General features: G+C 51.6%; 1 protein-coding gene across 10 annotated transcripts in view; it reads left to right on the plus strand.

Annotated features, from left to right (window-relative positions):
- Positions 1-264: 264 nt before the first annotated feature.
- Positions 265-19,258, plus strand: part of XYLB (xylulokinase) — a 46,154-nt gene continuing 27,160 nt past the window's right edge. For 2 of the 10 annotated variants that reach the window (XR_003429046.1, XM_027088376.1), the window contains exons 1-9: positions 773-3,205; positions 4,438-4,520; positions 7,529-7,598; positions 9,376-9,456; positions 11,458-11,544; positions 12,184-12,312; positions 13,113-13,178; positions 14,899-14,971; positions 16,981-17,099. Coding sequence is in view for 6 of the 10 variants with exons in the window: in XM_027088376.1 (XP_026944177.1) it covers positions 3,149-3,205; positions 4,438-4,520; positions 7,529-7,598; positions 9,376-9,456; positions 11,458-11,544; positions 12,184-12,312; positions 13,113-13,178; positions 14,899-14,971; positions 16,981-17,099 (765 nt within the window). In the remaining 4 variants the exon portion in view is untranslated. Of the gene's footprint in view, positions 3,206-4,437; positions 4,521-4,891; positions 6,020-7,528; positions 7,599-9,375; positions 9,457-11,457; positions 11,545-12,183; positions 12,313-13,112; positions 13,179-14,898; positions 14,972-16,980; positions 17,100-19,258 lie in introns of those variants that run through there. The other 8 variants (XR_003429047.1, XR_003429044.1, XR_003429045.1 and 5 more) reach the window with 8 other exon arrangements.

A 19,258-nucleotide genomic window follows, 5' to 3' on the forward strand; every position in this document is an offset into this window, starting at 1 on the left:
ATTGGAATTTAAAAACAGTGCATCTTTATCCAGAAAGCATATTTCTTCAGGATTTTTCTCAAAGAAAAAGGTTAGGGCTTCCCTGGTGGCGCAGTGGTTGAGGGTCCGCCTGCCAATGCAGGGGACACGCCCCGGTCCGGGAAGATCCCACATGCCGCGGAGCGGCTGGGCCCGTGAGCCATGGCCGCTGAGCCTGCGCGTCCGGAGCCTGTGTTCCGCAATGGGAGAGGCCACAACAGTGAGAGGCCCTCGTACCGCAAAAAAAAAAAAGGTTAACTTTGAGAAAAATCCATATTGTGGATGCAGACTTCAAAGAATGAAGAGATAGTTTGCTGTTGTTTCATTGGCGACCAGAGTATAGGAACTGAATTTATGTTTGTCTCCATTTTCCTATTTTACAATGAGTTCTCATTATTATATTTACTAAATGAAATTTTTTTCTTTCTCTGAAGTTTATATCTAGTGCTTACCCTCAGATAGATTAGTTTTCACTGACTTCTGTGTTATGATGTAGTATATTCAGTTGACAAACACCTAGCTTCAAAGAAAACTCAATTCAATCTGTATGTCTTTGGAGAAATGTCTATTTAGGTCTTCTGCCCATTTTTTTTTTTTTTTTTTTTTTGGGAGAGAAACACGTTCCACAGACAGAGAGTGGGCCATCTCAGAAGGCAAGAGCGACCTCTTGGTGTGGTTAGTTTTTTTGGGCTGGGTAATTTCATAGGCTAATAAGTGGGAGGATTATTCCAACTATTTTGGGGCAGGGGTGGAGATTTCCAGGAATTGGGCCACCGCCCACTTTTTTGGTCTCTGATAGTTGGCCTCAGAACTGTCATGGCGCTGGAGGGTGTGTCACTTACCTTATGCTAATGTATTACAATGAGCATATGATGAGGCTCAAGGTCCACTGGAAGTCGAATATTCTGCCATCTTGGACCTAGTTGGTTCTAACCAGTTTTCGTCATATCCTATGGCTATGTCATGCTTTTAAACGCCGTGCCCTGTCCCCTTCCCTCCTGTTTCATAACCACTGGACTGCCAGGGAATTCCCTGCCCTGCTGCTCTCAAGAGAAGAGCGTGCTGGTAGGACACTGCTGGTCCCAGGAAAGGAAAGATGAGAGACACATGGAGCAGAGCCCCTCTAACTGAGCCGAGCCTAGATCAGCTGACCTGCTGACATCTGAGAGACAAGAAAAGATGATTGTTTTAAGTCATCACGTTTGGGGGTGTTTTGTTATGCATCAGCAGTTATCCAACCAGGTCACCTAAGCCAGGAACCTGAGCATTACCTTTGCTGCTCCCTTTCGCAATCCACGATGTTCCCAGAGCTTCCTAAGTATCTCTGGAATCCATCTAGTCTCCATCCTCAGCACCTCTTGAGGTGTTAGCCCTAGCTCAGGCCTCCTGCAGCTACATTCTAACTCATTTTTCCTTCCTCCCCTTTGCCCCCATTCTCCACACACAGCATCTTGAGTGACCTTCCTTATACCCAATCTGATCACGTGACTCCTGTGGGTTTGCCTCGCCCTCAGGCTGTGGTGTCCTTAGGGCCTGATATGGGAAGGAACCTTGCTAGGCACTGTGGACAACCTGGTCATGGTGAAGAGACACCTCCAGGGCAGTTTCTGCTTTGTTCCTAAATCCCTGGTGCAGGGAGCCAGGTTCAAGGTTGGAGCTGATAAGCAAAAGGCCAGCCTCAGGCCACGGCAGCATTTCCCAAGGGTTCCCTGAAACCCCTCTACTACTGGCTGGGCCTTTTCAGGGCGTCAACAGGGAAGACAGTATGAGACGCGTTGATAACTTGGAATTAAGATTTCCATCCTTATTCCTTGCTAAAGGATCAGATCGTGGGTGTACAGTCTCCTTAAACAGGCAAATGGGCTCTCAGACCTCTAGTCTTCTTTGTGGCCACAGTGAAAGTGCTATTACATCAAGAGAAAGGATGAGTCACCAGTCACCAGCATGGGGTAGAGATGCCACAACCCATAGAGAACGGCACCCCTGACCAAGAGTAGGTCTTCCTGTGAGGCAGCTTGAGAAACAGCCAGCTGCCTCAGCCTTCAAGAGACTTTTATATTTTGCCATGGGCCTTCTCGCAAGGCTGCCCAGCAGATTGTCTTGTGTAGTGGTTAAACATGTAAATTCTGCACCCAAACTCACTAGCTTTGGGTCCAGCCCTGCCACTGACCTTGGGACCTTGGGCTAAGAAGAGGATCTGGGTTCCAAGAAGCTCAAGTTCAGCAAGAGAGATATGGGTAATAAGACCATTGCATCAGGGGCTCTGCTGCGCTGGGGGCTCCTGGGCGGAGCACCTGGGTGGGTGTTGGGAAGGCTTCTGCGGGACACACTAGGTGGAATGAGGGGGAGAGAAGGGGTCCTCAGCTCCAGGAAGAGAAGGAGTGAGTCTGCTTTTGGTTCTCATCCCCCTTCACCGTGCCTGGAATACCAGCTGACCGCAGGAGTGACGAAGGAGTCCCCTCCGGGGGAAGTGGGGGCGAGGTGGCTCAGGAGCTCTGACTTTAAATGCAGAGGTGGGATGCGGCACACGTCAGACTGGGGATAAATGCAGAGGTGGGATGCGGCACACGTCAGAGCTGGGGAACTACTCAGATCTACTGGGTCAGGACAGGGCCTGCTGGAGCCCCATGCCTCCAAACCCAGGGCACATTTCCCTGTGCCCCCTAACTCACCACTATGAGTGGACAGCTACTGCAGTACCCGAGAGGGACGGCCATGTAAGTCCCCAGGCTCAGGGCCCCCAGAGAGACAGGGACAAGCCGGCTTAAGGTTGAATCCTCTGGCCCAGGCGTCCTCCGAGAGAAGGCAGGCAGCGTTAGGGCCAGGCCTGTGCAGGGAGCACATTTGGATGGGAAGCGGGGCGGGGCGGGATTGGAGGGAGCGGGCTGCGCAGGGGAAACCCGTCGGTCGCCCAGGTGCGAAGCTCAGGCGGAGGCCGAGCCGCGATGTGTCCTCGCCCTGTTCACCAGCAGGCGGCGCCAGAGCTTAAGGCCGCGGGGGCCTCGGGTCCCGGAGTCCGGCCGGGCGGGGCGAGGGGCGGACCCCGGCGCATCGGAGCGTTGGGGCGCGGGGGCAGTCCGGCGGCGGGAAGGACCGGCAGAGCGACACGCTTCCTGGAACCTCCGTGGCCATGGCTGAGCACACCGGTCGCCGCTGCTGCCTGGGCTGGGACTTCAGCACGCAGCAGGTATCGGCGCGGGCCCGCGGTCGGCCGGGCGGGGCCGCCTCTTTCGCGACGCCGAGCGGGCTGTCGGGGGACCCGGGCGCCTGGAACCCTGGGCCGCGCCGCGGGCGCGCCTCCCTCTCGGGCTTCCCGGGGACCCGGCGCCTCCTCCTGGCCTGGACCCCGGAACTCCCAGAGAGGGCGTCCACCCCCACGCTCCCGAGGGACCCACGGGTACGTGGCGGGGAAATGCCCGGAAGGCTGGGGGTGACCCGAAGGACTCGCGCGCCGTCATGGGCACAGATTGACAGGGACCCGAAGGAGCTCAGCTACTGTAAACAGAGGACCAGACAGACGGGTAGACACGCAGGCAGAACCAGTGAACTGCAACCAGATCACCGCTAGAAGCTTTTTTTTTTTTTTTTTAAGTGAAATGGGCACCGTGTACACCTGAACTTTGTTCCGCCCTGTGACAGCCCTTGGTTGGCACCAGCGTGCTCGGGTCAACGTGCCCAGCTGTGCTGCTCTCAGGGCCAGTCAGACAGGCAAGCAGAGTCAAAATTTGTCCTCAAACTGGGCTTGGGGTGCCAAGAGGCTGGCTCCTCCTTAACTTGGGAAATCAACACAGTTGCAGTGAAATCCCCCTCCTCGGATGGGTCAAGGGAGCAAGGCCAATCCCTGATCAAAGTCCTGTGGGACCTTGGATAAGTCAGGTTGTCCTGCTAGGCCTCAGTTTCTCCATCTGTCCAGGAAAGGAGTTGTATCCTTGAGTTTGGAGGTCTGCTCCATTGGGGCATGTGTCTCTGGCCCTTGACCATGGCCTGGGGGAACAGACCAGGGACCTTGCCTCTCAGATCTCTGCAAGCGTGGACCTCCAAGAGACATCTCAAAACCTTGCCTCCCATGCCTTCCCCTCTAGGACTTTCTCAGACCTCCTTGCCTGGCACAGGAACCAGCTTATCTGTGGACATCTACCTCTAGAGCATCTTGGCTTTGGCTGTTTGAAGGGCAAAAATTCCCTGAGCTACATGGGTGTTTCTGCTTAGCCTCAGCTTCTCCATTTTACTAAGTCTTTGGATATGTCCCCAGATGAGGCCTCTGTTCCCATGGTTACAATGATGCACCCCAGCCTCAAGGAGGTCTCCAGACTGAACCACTTCTAGGGAGCTGGGCTTCACTTGGTGATGTTCATATCCCTGGACCAGTGTAGAAGCTGAGGAAAATTCTATACATTGTTTTTTTTTAATGCCTTCCAGGTAAAAGTTGTTGCAGTTGATGCAGAGCTGAATGTCTTCTATGAGGACAGTGTGCATTTTGACAGAGACCTTCTAGAATTTGGGTATGTACCTAGTGTGCATGTGTGTGTTGGGGGTTGGTTTTGAGGTCCTCCCTGAACCTTTTTTTGGCTGTACCGTGTGCAGCTTGCGGGACTGTAGTTCCCCCACCAGGGATTGAACCTGGGCACCCCCCCACCAAGTGAAAGCGTGAGTCCTAACCGCTGGACCACCAGGGAACTCCCCCTCCTTCAACCTTTTACATTTATAAACCACACTGTTCTGGTTTCCTCAAACTGCAGGAGGGGCTGTCTTAATAAATCTCTCAGCATCTTTCTTCTATGCCTAGAATGCACGCTTCTGCATTCCTTTCCAATTCCACTCATTGCTTCATATATGTATAGTAGGTATCAGTTGAGACTTACTTTGTACCAAGCGCTATGCTGGGCGCTGGGATGGTAAACGAAAAAGAGACATTGTCCTTGCTTTCCCAGAGCTTCCCATTGAGTGGGGGGGATTGATATCAATCAAAGACTGATTGATTAAAGAAAAAAAAAAAACCAAAAGAATGTTTGTTTATAAACTCAGAGAAGGCCATTGAAGGAAAGAAACTCACTTCTTCAAGTGCTTATTGTAAAGGAACGTGACCTAGACTTGTGAGAGTAGTTTGGGGAATGTTCCTAAGGAAGTAGTGCTTAAGCCAAGATCTGAATGAGTGGGGTTAGCCAGGTGATAGAAGGTAGAGAGCTTTCCACGCAGAAGGAACAGCATGTGCAAAGGCCCTGTGGCAAGGAACACTGCTCATTAGTGGAACTGAAGAAGGCCAAGTGGCTGGGGAGCAGAGAGGGAGGTGGAAGCTGGGTTGGGCCATATAGGCCATGGAATAGAGTTTGTCTTTATCCTAAAAGCTATGGTCACCCACTGAAGGGCCATAGGAATGGGGGGGCCGGGGAGGCATGACATGGTTTTATTTGTGTTTTGAAAAGATCTCTCTGGTGCAGTGGGAAAGCAGGTGGGATGTGGCCAGAATACAGGTTGGAAAACTACTGAGGAGGTTTTTCAGGATCATCTGGATGAGAAATGATGTTGACTGGAGGAGAGAGAGCTGGTGGTAAAATTGACAGGCCTTGGTACAGAATTGAATGTGAGATGTGAAGGTGAGGCTTCTGGCTGGCATTCAGGGTGGATGGTAGACTATGAAAGAGAATTGGTTTCCAGAAGAAAGATCATGAGTTTAGGTTTTGTATTAGTTTGGTAGGGCTTCCAGAACAAAATACCACAGACTGGGTGGTTTAAATAACAGACATTTGTGCTCTCATGGGTCTGGAGTCTGGAAGTCCAATTTCAAGGTGCTGGCAGCCTTGCTTTCCTCTGAGGTCTCTCTCCTTCGTTTCCAGATGGCTGCCTTCTTGCTGCCTCTCACATGGCTGTCTCTCTGTGTGAGTGCACCCCTGGTGTCTCCCAGTTATGTTATCTATGTCCTGATCTTTTTTTTTTAAGTTGATATGTTGTATTTTCATTTTTATTCAGTTCAAGAAACTTTCTTTTTTTTTGGCCGCGCTGTGTGGCATGTGGGATCTTAGTTCCCCGACCAGGGGTCGAACCTGTGCACCCAGCAGTGGAAGCATGGAGTCTTAACCACTGGACCACCAGGGAAGTCCTTCAACTTATGAATTTTGGGGGACACAATTCAGTCCATAATAGCTGTGGATTTGTTGATTTTGAGGTGTCTCAGAGAGGTCCTGGTAGAAGTTTCCCTCCATGTCTATTTTAGATGTCATTTCCTTCTTGAAGCCTTCTCTGCTGGCCTTTCCCTCTCACTGCCCATCACCTGTGTTGCCATCTATTTCTCCCCCAGCTAATGTGTCTCCTTTGAGCTGAGGTTGGAAGCCACCTTGCTTTCATATATATATATTTTTAATTTATTTTATTTATTTATTTTTGGCTGCATTGGGTCTTCATTACCGCACACGGACTTTCTCCAGTTGCGGCAAGCCGGGGCTACTCTTTGTTGTGGTGTGTGGGCTTCTCATTGCGGTGGCTTCTCTTGTTGCAGAGCACGGGCTCTAGGCACAGGAGCTTCGGTAGTTGTGGCACGTGGGCTCAGTAGTTGTGGCTTGCGGACTCTAGAGTGCAGGCACAGTAGTTGTGGCACATGGGCTTAGTTGCTCCGCAGCATGTGGGATCTTCCCAGACCAGGGCTCGAACCCGTGTCCCCTGCATTGGTAGGCAGATTCTTAACCACTGCGCCACCAGGGAAGCCCTTGCTTTCATATTTTATATTACTGCGGGCCACCCACGTTAGAGTTTTGGTAGTTTGTGTCTTTCAAGGAACTGGTCCATTTCGTCTAACCTATCAGGTTTGTGGCCAGAGAATTGTTCATAATGTTCCTTTATTGTCCTTTGATGCCTATGGGATCAGTAGTTATGACCCTTCTATCATTTCTGATGTTGGGAATTTGTGTCTTCTCTCTTTTTTCTCTTGATGAGCCTGGCTAGAGATTTATCAATTTTATTGATCTTTTCAAAGGATCAGCTTTAGGTTTCATTGATTTTCTCTTTTCATTTTCATTGACTCGTGTTCTAATTTTAATTATTTCTTTTCTTCTGCTGGGGTTATTGCTGTTGTTGCCATATTTGAGTTTTTGTTTTTTATGTCATTGAATTTCTCAGTCTCTTTTTCTGTTGCTTCTTGGTTTTGAGTCATTGTTTAAAAGGCCTCCTCACTCCAAGATTATGAAGTGGATTTGGAAGGGCTTCTACTCCAACCCCAAATTTCTCCAGTCCTTTCATGCCCACTGCTCCAAGTGACCGCCTTGCAGGGTGAACCCCTTACACTGAGAAGGCTTGTTTTTGCTGGTGCTTTCCGAGAATTGCCACCTCTGGGCCACACCGGGCAATTTCCATGCCTTCTCTCTCCATCTTGCCCAGCATCTTCCCTGTTCAATCTAGAGTTCCCACACAGGGCTGCGGGGGTGGGAGGGTGCTTCTCCTTCTGTGGGAGGGATCCAGGGTCTGCCATCACTGGGCCTCCGCCTGAGGCTCTATCCCACATTCTCTCTTCTGCTTGTAGGACTCAGGGTGGAGTTCATGTTCACGAGGATGGGCTGACAGTGACTTCTCCAGTCCTGATGTGGGTCCAGGTAAATACAGGGATTCCTGTCCCTCTCCTCTCCCAGCCCATCTTACCAGCAGACTTGGCGATTTGCTAGGAAGCCCAAAGGTGGCAGCCCATGAGAGCCTCTGTTGAGAGGTCCTCCTGAGGAAGTGGAATCTGCATGGTCCTAGGGCCAGACTCAGCCTCAGTACTCCTGAGCTGAGAGGACTCACAGAGGGCTTCCAGGTTCTGAAGCCAGAGCAGCTGGAAAGTCCTGCCAGTGACCATCTTTAAAATGCCACAGAGCAAACGGTTCCCAAACACTCTGATTTCAGGCCCTGTGGCCACGCTTGAACCCTGAGATCCAAACATGCCCCTTGGGCTCTTCTCTTAGTGCTTAGTCGCCAGACTCTTTAACTCCAGGGGCAGAGGCCTTCAGAATGGTGGCTTGTGACCTGCCCAGTCAGGCTCAGATCCATCCCAAGCAGGCCTGCTCGCTCAGGACCAGCGAGAAAGGAAGATGCCTGTTGCCACATCCGGGTGACCCACAGGGCCACAGGGCCAGGGTGTGTGGACATCACAGGCAGGTATGATAGGAGCAAAGGGCTGCCTCATGGGCTGCAGGGGACCTGAGACCCTGAAACTAGAGGCCAGCCGAAGGCAGCACTGGATGTGTCTGGCCAAAGCTTTTTCAGTCCTCCAGTGCCTGTTTAACCGATTCCCTGTACTAACTTCTTTCTGTTAATGTAACAAGGATGATTTCTTTTTTATCGGCCTAACCCTGACTCATACTGGAGGACTGGGGGTAAAGGATGAACTTCTGCCGCACAGGCTGCCGGGGAAATACTTCAGGGGGCTGAGCCGGAGCACAGGGCAGTGGCAGTGGGGGTAACCGGCAAGAGTCGCTGTCTGGAGGTCCCACTGAGGATGTCAGGGGCTTCGGATGGGCCAAGGCCATAACTTGGGGAGGTGGCAAGTGAGTAGAGAGCCAGGCTTGGGGTTGGGACCAGGATAATTGCTACTCCTGAGGGGCCCCCAGAACTGGACCTGTTCTAGCTTTGCCAGTCCCTTCCCCAGCTCTGCCCCACTCCCTGCCTGAGGTTTGGCAAGCAGGGCCAAGTTGGCAGCCGCAGCCAGGAGAGCCCTCCCGGCATAGGATGGGGTTGGGAGGGTCAGGCCAAAGCTCCAGTGGCTTCTGTACCCTGAAGAAAACACAGCCTGGGATGCGTATCTAATTCCCGGGGAAGTGTCAAGCTCTGCTGGGTGGCACCATCCATCCCACACATGGGGTCTTGCCAGAAAGGCAGTTCCAACCAGACGGTGGAGGGGGAAATAGGGGGTTGGGACAAATGGTCACCATCTTTACCTCCTCCCTCCAACCTGTACTCCCGGACACAGGAGTCTGGGCCTGGAGCCCTGTTCTGATGGGAGCCTCTGCTTTGCTCTTTGCCTCTCCATTGCAGTGAAGTTATATCACTAATATGGTGGGTTGAAAATGCAGATAAAAGAAACTGAAATTTGAGCCACCTCGCTTTTGCTCTTCCTGCGTGCCTGGAAGTCACCGATTGGAGAAGCAAAATTTGAGGAGTGCTGGTTTCTGATTCCATTTATTTAAAATATTTTTAGCATAGCTCACTTTTTTGTTTGCTTGATGCCTACTTGTTTAATTGATGTATTTATTCTAGTGCTTCCAAATCCCGAGGCCTCAGTTCCTTCTCTGCCTCCACTGGAAGGGCAGGCACTTACAGTCCAAATCAAGGCTTGTGTGTTAGCCTGGTTCCGTGGTTCAGGACAGTCACAGTGGATTCTGTGTTTCTTCTCAGGCTTTGGATATCATCTTGGAGAAGATGAAGGCTTCAGGCTTTGACTTCTCTCAAGTCCTCGCCTTGTCTGGGGCGGGCCAGGTTTGTTTGCTGCAGCCTCTGTCTATGGCATAAGGGCGTCTCTCTTGGGCAGCGGTGCAGGTGCTGAGGTGACAGCTTCCCTCGAGGGAAGTTGCTTGTTCTTGAAAGCCACAGCGCACGTGTTGTTGCAGTGAAAATCCGTATAGCTGTTTCACCTTGGTGGATATATCACTTCCCTCCTTGCAAAAGGATTTGAGACAGTTCTTACAATTAAGCGTTATACAAAATAGGACACAGGGTGAGGAGGCACTGGATAGAGGTCCTCTAAGGGGAAGAGGAAGTATTTGACATGAATGTACTATGACTGTTTGAGGGCACAAAATTGCTTTTCTGTTTCTTGGAAGTAAAAGCAAAGTCAGAAATCATGCTAATAATGATAGCAGTTTTAGTAGTAGAGATGTTAGTAACAATGGAGCACTTAATGTATGGCAGGTGCAGTACTGAGCATTTGACATGCACTAACTTAATCCATGTGCCGTAGGGTCATGTGAATGTTAAATACATAGGACAGGGCAAAAAAACTTCAAGCTTTAGCTGCTTTTATTATCACTGCCACTTACATGGGGAAACAGAGGCACCAAGTGGTGATGTCACTTGCCCAAGGTCACATAGCTGCTAGGAGGAGTCAGGATTCAAGTCCTGTGTAATCCTCCGAATCACTTTGCTCCATGCTGGATTAGCGTGTCTTCACATCCTCATTAGAGAGCACTTACTGATGCTTCTGAAGATGCCTCTTCTTCCCCTGACCTAACAGGAGTGTATTGATTGTGTCCTTGTTACACTAAACAGAGTCCCTGGTGATCTTGTCCACATCTCTCACCTGAACCCCAGGCCTGGACACCCTCTCCCTCCCAGACATCCCCTCCACCCCCTTGGCCGTGTGTCCCAGGAATACCCCAAACTTGTCATGTCCCAGACTGAGCACACTGTCTTTCCCCCGATGTCCTCCTCTGGTGCCCTTTCTTGGGGAGTTCTCCTTCTCCACCGGGGCCATAACCCAGGTGTCATTCCTGACCCCTCCATCTTCCCACCCTTACATCCAGGGGGTCCCCTCGTGCTGCTGATTTGTACATGGCTCTTGAGTCTGCCCCCTTCTTCTCCAACTCCGCCTCTGTTGCCCCAGGCCTAGTACCCATTATTTTTCTCTGGGCCTCTGCTTCTCCTCCCTTCCTCCAACCTACCTTCTCCATGACTCCCACAAGCCCTTTCATACATTCAGCCCTGGCCATGTCACTCCCCTGCCAATCCAGAGTTCTCACCACCCCAAGACAAACCCCAGCCTCCCGAGCATGGATGTCAAGGCTCAGGCTGACACCTCCCCGTCCAGTCCCTACTGCCCCCCGCCCCAGCCTCAGGCCCCTTCCGTGCACCTGCCAGCCTCTCTCAGCTGTGGTTACTCTCTACGTGGAGCACCTCCACCCTCAACTCCGGGATCCTTCCCTAATTATCACGTCCGCTTCTACCCACCTGCATCCCCAGCTGGCTAGATGCCCCTCCCCTCCTCTGTGTTCCCACAGTCCTGCCACTGCACTTAATAGGGTTTTGTCCGTTTGTGTCCTTTTCCCTGACTCAACTCCAGTATCCTGCAGAGTAGTGACAATACTACCCTAGTCATCTGTCCCATGCCTGCCACGATCTGGGTGATCCGTCAATGTTTGTTGAATGAATAATGGGTAAGTGAATGAATGAGTGAATGTCAGGTAATATTATGAGCAATATATTTAAGTACAGTTTTACAAAACCACCAAAATCCAGACCGATAGTTCTTTCTTGGACCCTTCCTACAAGTTTTGAGGTGGACAGGGCAGAGTTCCTCCCCATATTATAGAAATGAAAACCAAGTCTCATAAAGGTGATGACCTCTGCGACTTACAAGTGGCGGGGCAGGCTTGGAGTCCAGTTCTTTGGCATGTGGTCTGGGGTCTTTCTGGGTCTCCAGGAGGCTGACACAGGTGTGTGGCCACGGCCACGTGAACATGGGCTTGCGTTTTCCCTCGGCAGCAACATGGAAGCGTGTACTGGAAGGCTGGGGCCAGCCAGGTTCTGGCAAGCTTGTCACCGGACCTCCTGTTGCACGAGCAGCTGCAGGTAACTGGCCATGCTGTGGGAGTCTGAGAAACTTGCGTAGGGGGGAGAAGGGCCCCGAATCCTGTGGGCCCTGAAGCCTGGGGCTTTTGTGCATCGTCAAGGGTGTGGGAAGTTGGCTTGGGCAGCAGGCCTGTGAGCGTGGTCTTCCCTGCCTGCCTGCCACAGACATCCCTGCTGTCTGGACAGAGGCTCAGGTGCTAACAGCCCACATCACACTGGTCCCCTCCAGCCCAGCAGGACTCTGTTGCGAGTTCCCCCCTCAGGAATCTCCCCCTGGGACGTGATGCCTCCCGGTGATGCTGGGAAGGTAGGCTCTGGTGTCTCCTTTTCTCCCAGGCTCCACAGGCCCCCGCCAAGCTGCCCTTTGCTGCAGCTCTGGCCCTTCACCGCCCATCTCTGGTATTGGCCTGTGGTGCTCAGGTGTCCTCGCCAGAACCTTCCACCTTGAGCTTTCTGGGGAGAGACCCCGCTAGGCCGGGCCGAGGTTTGGACATGAAGGGCTTGCCCGTGGGTCTTCCAAGGTCACATCCAGGGAAGAGGCGTCCACAGCTGCTGTGATGGGCGTGACTGCCAGCGCCAGGGCGGCCCCCAGAGTCAGTGGGCGGAGCTCATGCCTGTGCCTCTGCCCCTTCTTTCCAGGCCTGTTTCTCCATCAGTGACTGCCCGGTGTGGATGGACTCCAGCACCACAGCCCAGTGCCGCCAGCTGGAGGCCACCGTGGGTGGGGCCCAGGCTCTCAGCTGCCTCACCGGGTCCCGCGCCTATGAGGTGGGCGACGCCCGCCACGGGCTGGGGACGGGCTGGGCCAGGAGGAAGGTCTGGTTGCTGGCTCTGGTGCCTTCTCCCTGGGTGTCTGGGAGGACACGGCTGGTGACCTGTGCCTGTGGGGATCACGTGAGGCTGTGTGGGTGCCACCCCGTGGAGCCATTCTGAGCAAGGCCACGTGTGCCGCTCAGCGAGCACGGGCAGACCTCCTGTCGCGCCTCAGCCCTCCCAGGTCAGAGCTGACGTGTGACCCAGGCTGTGCTGTGTATGCGGGTGACGATGGCATCTCAGTTAAAGCCGCTTTAACCTGGAGATAAAAATAGCACTTACATTTTGGGTAGTCTGGGAGCTGAAAGGAGTCAGTGCTTGTAAGATGCTTAGTGCAGCTCCTGGGAAAGTAAAAAAAATAAGAGTGCCTCTTTCCTGTTGGCTTCATCCATGGTCCCACCCCATCCCCTAGGGTGGCTGCTATCGGCCCAGCTGGGGTAATTCCATACTCCCTGGAGCAGAGGTTTGGGGAATAGGACCAACCCCACTTGGGTTGCCTTAAGGAAGAAGAATGTGGGCAGGGATAATACCTGAGTCCCCTGCATGGGTGCCCTTGGTCAGAGCAGACACCCTCCTGTGTGAGGAGCGAGGTTATTACTAAGGATGATCAGCAGACGTCAAACATTTCCAGATTTGAGGCCTTAAGCTCTCATCGTGCTAACTAATCTTCAGAGCGTGCTGCACGAACTTTACTTTATGAAGTTGATCGTTCCCTGTAGGATTTGGGTTTTTATGAATTTACACTCTTTTTCCAGCGATTTACAGGAAACCAAATTGCAAAGCTTTACCAGCAGAACCCCGAGGCTTACTCACACACAGAGGTTGGTTGAACGTTCCTCTTTTTTTTTTTCTCTCTTTTTTTTTTTTAAGATTTTTTTTTTTGATGTGGACCATTTTTAAAGTCTTTTTTGAATTTGTTACAATATTGCTTCTGTTTCTGGTTTTTTGGCTGCGAGGCATGTGGGATCTTAGCTCCCCAACCAGGGATCGAACCCCCTGTATTGGAAGGCGAAGTCTTAACCACTGGACCGCCAGGGAAGTCCCTAAACATTCCTCTTTGATTGAAAGTCACAGTTGAATTCCTTTTATAACTTAGCATAAATAAGTTATAAATAACTTATTAGCATAAATAAGTCATGTGCATGGGCTAAAAACATTGATTAGCAGACATTAAAGATGATATATATTCAATTTGCTTTTATTCTCATTGTCAGGCTTTTTCCAAAGAGGAGGGAAAGAACGGAATTGTGGGAAAGAGAATTCCGGGGCTCTCCTGACCAGAAAGGTGGAGGTCAGGGTCAGGGTGGGAGCAGGGGGACTGGTGGCTTCCTGGGACCACCTGAGTAGGAGATCTGGGTGCCCTTATGCTCTGTCTGCTCAATTTCTGTGGTTAATGCAGGATGGTTACCTGCATTTGATTGGTGTGGGGTCATTGTTTTCTTAGGAAATTTGTAAGGCGGGACCAATGTCTCCAGCTGTGGCCCTCCAACCAGAGCCAGGAACCCAGGTTCATTCCTTGGTCCACAGTTGCTGAAAGCCAGCACTTGATGCTGCCTGAGAAGCAGCTCAACATCGTGGCTAGTGATTTTCCTCTCTGAGTAATTAGAAAATGATCCGCATGTGTTAAACCAAATTGCCTTTTAAACCTTGGACGTTAACATGCAGTTTCTAATTTAGTGATTCAAGCTTCCAGATTACTGTGCAACTTTAGCCGTTAATGAAGGTTTTGGGGGGAGGGGGTGATACAAATTCTCTGAATTCTATGTGTGGAACAAAGGTGGCCCAACTGGGGACAGGAGGTGATGGCATTCTCTCCCCCGGTCCAAGGGCCCGTGATTCCCACGTGGAAGCAGAGACCCTCAGGGTGACGTTTAGAATCCATTATCAGTTCCTCCCGTTCATGTTTGGCGCCTCTGGCTTCTGAGGGGCCGGCTTTCCCTTCTCATTCTGAACCCCTGAGACTGTGTTTGTTGTTTCTGAATCCTGTGGCCACGCATCCCACTTCCTCTGGGACTAGATATAAAGACCACAGACATGGAGGAGGGAAATCAGGGCACCACACTCCCTGGCATATGGATTCTGGGTGAAAACCTGCTTCCCTAAGCGTGGCTTTTTTATAAGGTTTTGTAGTTGGTTGGTTTGTTGTTGGTTTTTATTTGTGGCAGTGCCTCGCAGCTTGCAGGATCTTAGTTCCCTGACCAGGGATCGAGCCCAGACCCCAGGAAGTGAAAACCCGGAATCCTTCCCACCAGGGAACTCCCTTTTTTTTTTTTTTTCCGTTTTGAACTTGACGGTTTTATGGCTTGTCAGAAACTGCAGAGCAAGGGGCTTTCCTGAGGAGTCACTTCTTGGTGTTCCAGCCACTCAAAATGCCCTGAAGGACTGAGGGATACTCAGTCCCTCACATTGCTGGGGCATCGTGCCCAAAATTTCTACCTCCCACCCCAGTTTAAAACTCTTGTCCTGTTGTGTGTGTGTCAGAAGCAGTCAGTTGTTTATGGAAGTGAGTCATAAATCTCACTGTGTTTCTCTCTTCTGCAGAGAATTTCCTTGGTCAGTAGTTTTGCTGCTTCTCTGTTCCTTGGGTCTCACTCTCCTATTGACTACAGTGACGGTAAGTCTTCAGCGTCCATGGTGTGGGTCTGTTTAGCGGGCGTGCGGGCAGCCTGAGCCCCATGCACCCGGGTGGGTGCCAGTCTTCCAGCCCTACCGTCTGTTGCCAAGAAGGGAGTGTATTATCTTTTGCGGTGTAACAAATGGCCCCAGCGCTTAGCAGCTGAGAGTCATAAATGTTTATTATCTCACAGAGTTTCTGAAGGTTAGTAATCGGGGAGGGGCTTCTCTGGATGGTTCTGGCCCAGGGTCTCTTAGGAGGTGGCACTCAAGCTGGCCGCCAGCGCTGCGGTCACTTAAAGGCTTGACTGGGGCTGGAGGATCCACTTCCAGGCCACGCACGTGACCGTGGGCCAGAGGCCTCAGTTCCTTGCCACGTGAGCCCCTCCCCCATATGGGAGCTGGATTCACCCCAAGCGAGGGGTGAGAGGAGACAGCGGCCAAGCAGAAGCTGCAGAGTCTTTCACATGATCTTGGGAGTGATGTACATCCCTGTCCCTGGTCACACAGGCCTACGGGAACAGGGAGAGGGGACCTCAACGGTGTGAACACTAGGGGATGAGTAGGGATCATCTTGGAGCCTGGCTCCCACAAGGAGTAACTTATTGAAGTTTTTGTCCACATTTGGGGAACTCATGAGAGTGGTGAGCTTCTGGAATCAAAACCCTAACAAAAATAAATGCAGATACTATGTATAAAACAGATAACTAATGAGAACCTTCTGTTTAGCACAGGGAACTCTACTCAGTGCTCTGTGGTGACCTAAATGATCAGGAAATCCAAAAAAGAGGGGATATGTGTATATGTATGGCTGATTCACTGTGCTGAACGGTAGAAACTAACACAACATTGTAAAGCAACTATACTCTGATAAATAAACAAACAAACAAATAAATAAATGCAAACGATGCCAGTGGAGAAGGAGAGCTGGGAGGAGGTTGCTGAAGGAGCTCTTGGGTGAGACTAGCATGGAGAGAGGAGAATGCAGAGCAAGAGTCCTGGCCTGGGAGGGTGGCCTCGGAAGAGCCTCGAGTCGCTCCGAGTCTCCGGGAGCTCAGCTGAAGTGTGTGAGTGCTGTCGTGTACCAGACGCTAGTCTAGTTTTCAGGGCACGGAGGGTGACTAAGGAACGGTCCCGAAGCTTCACTCACAATCTGGAGAAGAAAAGCTTCATCCCACACGGGAACCCAGCTCCTTGGAGCTCAGACCAGCAGAGCCCTACCCGTGGAATAGCCTGTATCCACCTGTGTCCTCCACACTCACCCCAGCCAGCCTCTAAGTGCTGCTGGGGAACGTTACGTTGTTGCACTAGACATTCCTGAGCTTCAGCCTCAGCTGGGTCTCCACCCACTCCCCTGTGTCCAGAAGTCACCTCTTCATTTACCAGCAGTCTGACCATCTCACATGGGCACAGGGCTCTAGCAGCACCCAGCCCACCTGCCTGCCTCCACCTGGGCCCATAGAGGAGGAGGGCTGTCCACCTGAGCTCTGGGTTCTCCCCCCTCCCCATCCTCAGGAGAACCTTGGGAGAAGTAGATCGTTTTAGGGAAGACTTAGCGGATCTTAGTGACGAGCATGAGGAAGTTTAGAGGCGTCCGAGAGCTTTCCTCAGAAAGTTAGATGTGATTGGGAAATCCCTGAGAGCTGACCCACATCAGTGCCAGGGCTGCCTCTAGCCTTGAACCCCAGGGGACACGCAGAGCCATCCTAGGTGACATTGGTGGGAGCTCCCCTCCCTCAGCCAGGTCTTAGAGCAATGGATTTCCAGGCTAACTGTGGGATTTAAGCCTGTGAGGAATGTTTGGGGGGGAGGAGGCATGTGTTTCTAAGGGCTCTGCTGACCTCTGGCTCTCTGGTTCCAGAGTCACCCAGGCACGTTGTATACGTTCCATCGGGAAAGAGCTCCAGGTATACGTTTGCTGCAAGAATGATCCACTCTCGGCCAGATTTGTGCATTTTAACAAAAGGTCCCCTTTTGAGATTTCTCTTTCTTGTTTCCTTCCTTCCTTAGGTTCTGGAATGAACTTGCTGCGGATCCAGGACAAAGTCTGGTCGCAGGCTTGCCTTGGTGCCTGTGCACCTCATCTAGAAGAGAAGCTCGGCCTGCCGGTGCCGTCATGCTCGGTTGTGGTAGGTTCCCTGCCCAGTGACGCGGCTCACTGGAGAGCTGGCAGCTACTGGGGAAGCTGTGTAGTATACACACACACACACACACACACACACACACACCCATCCATTTACACACGGGCACACACACATGTGACTTTGCCTAGTACAAGATAAGTATTTGACGGGATTCAGAGCAAAATGTCTGTATCAGTGTCTTGTACTCAGGTGCAATAACTACATCAAAGTAAAAAGCTTCTACACAGCAAAGGAAATGGTCAACAAAGTGAAAAGGCAACCTATCAAATGAGAGAAAATATTTGCAAACTATATATCTGATAAAGGGTTAATATCCAATACATATATAAAGAACTCATACAACTTAACAGCAAAAAACTAAACAATTCAATTAAAAAGTTTTAACCAGGGACTTCCTTGGTGGTGCAGTGGTTAAGAATCCAACTGCCAATGCAGGGAACATGGGTTTGAGCCCTGGTCCCAGAGATCCCACATGCCGCAGAGCAACTAAGGCCGTGCACCACAGCTACTGAGCCTGTGCCCTAGAGCCCGCGAGCCACAACTACTGAGCCCGCGAGCCACAACTACTGAGCCTGCGTGCCACAACTACTGAAGCCCGCACTCCTAGAGCCTGTGCTCTGCAGCAAGAGAAGCCACCACAACGAGAAGCCCATGCACTGCAACAAAGAGTAGCCCCCACTCGCCGCAATTAGAGAAAGCCCGTGTGCAACAACAAAGACCCAATGCAGCCCAAAATAAATAAATAAATAAATTTATTAAAAATGAAAAACCTTTAACCATCAGTGTGGCACCCACATTCGGAATAGACACTGACTGTCCACGCCCTGGTTTTCCCTAGTTGGCCGGCTAAGTTCTTGGTTGGGCCCTGCACTCGGCCCTTTGGCAGGGAGCATGTGCCCCACAGCCAGAGCAAGCAGAACCCCTGGGTGGTGCAGAGCGTTGGCTGCGAAGGAAGGACAAGGGCCCCTGAGTCCCGGGGAGAGTCACAGAGCTGGGAGGGGTGGGCCACCAGGAGAACCAGGCTATCACGAGTGCCTCACTCCTCACGTGTGGAGTCCCAACCACAGAAGCCCTTTCTGAGATGAACAGTGACCTGCTGAAAACAGCCCTTGCCACCATGAGCAGAATCTCAAAGCCAAATCGTCATCATCCAGAGGGTGCCGTGAGGCCAGCGCACAGAGCTTAAGTTAAGGGTGTCCTGCCCTGTAGAAGCAGACAGTTCAGGACCCAGGCAGGCTGATGCACAGCAGAAAGAAAAAGGAAGGGCTAAGAGAAAACAGCCAAGCCTCTGGGACTGGTATCCCACACACGGCTTTTAGTTTCAAGTGAGATGGAGAGCGTTTTGTCCACGGCAACCGGCTTTGTTTGCCTTATGCCAGGAACACATGCCTCCAAGAGGTAGCCCGTGCAGACACCAGCAGTTTGAGGAATGGAAAAGAACTGGTGGTGAAAAGTGTATTTTCATTTGTAACATAGGTACCCACGTGATGGGGGGAAACAAGCAAAATCCATGTTTTCTGTCATCCCTTTTTCTGAAGGTGGTGCCCAAATGGCTTTCTCTCCTTTTCTGCAGGAAAATATTTGGAGATATAGTGTAGCAGATGCTTCCCACCTTGCATCCTCCCAGCCCACTTTTTTGCCACCTGTTGTGGCTTCACGCAGGTGTCGCCTAGCAGAACCCTGCCTGAGCTGCATCTCATTTGCCTCCCTTCTGCCCAGAGCCTTCTGGGACTCCACAGTTGTGCTCTGCCAGCCTGGAGGGTCAGGGAGTTAGCACCCCACGTGTGCCCTTCACTGGTGGGGAGCTACGGAGAGCTGCTCCCTGTTCCCCCCCCAGGTGGACAGTCCCCCCCATGCATTTCATGCAGCTCCTCAGACGCAGCTCACAGTCATGACCAGCTCCACAGAGGACCCTGGGGTGGGCTTTCCCCCCTTTCCTGTTTCATTCTTCCCTGTCCCCTTCTCATTTCCTGGGGTTACTTCCCCAAATAAGCCACCTGCACAAGCCCTGACTCAGGCTCTGTTTTCTGAGGCCACAGAGGCCAAGACAATTATCTCCCAGGAGATGGCTTTATTCTGATGTAAATCCGAAAGTTGGCTGGATGGAGTAAAATGTTCTTCCCAGACACCAGGAAATCCCATCA

This window comes from Aethalodelphis obliquidens, unplaced genomic scaffold (genome assembly GCF_003676395.1).
Source record: "Aethalodelphis obliquidens isolate GAN/ISIS:26980383/991018 unplaced genomic scaffold, ASM367639v1 scaffold62, whole genome shotgun sequence".
Lineage (NCBI taxonomy): Eukaryota > Metazoa > Chordata > Mammalia > Artiodactyla > Delphinidae > Aethalodelphis > Aethalodelphis obliquidens.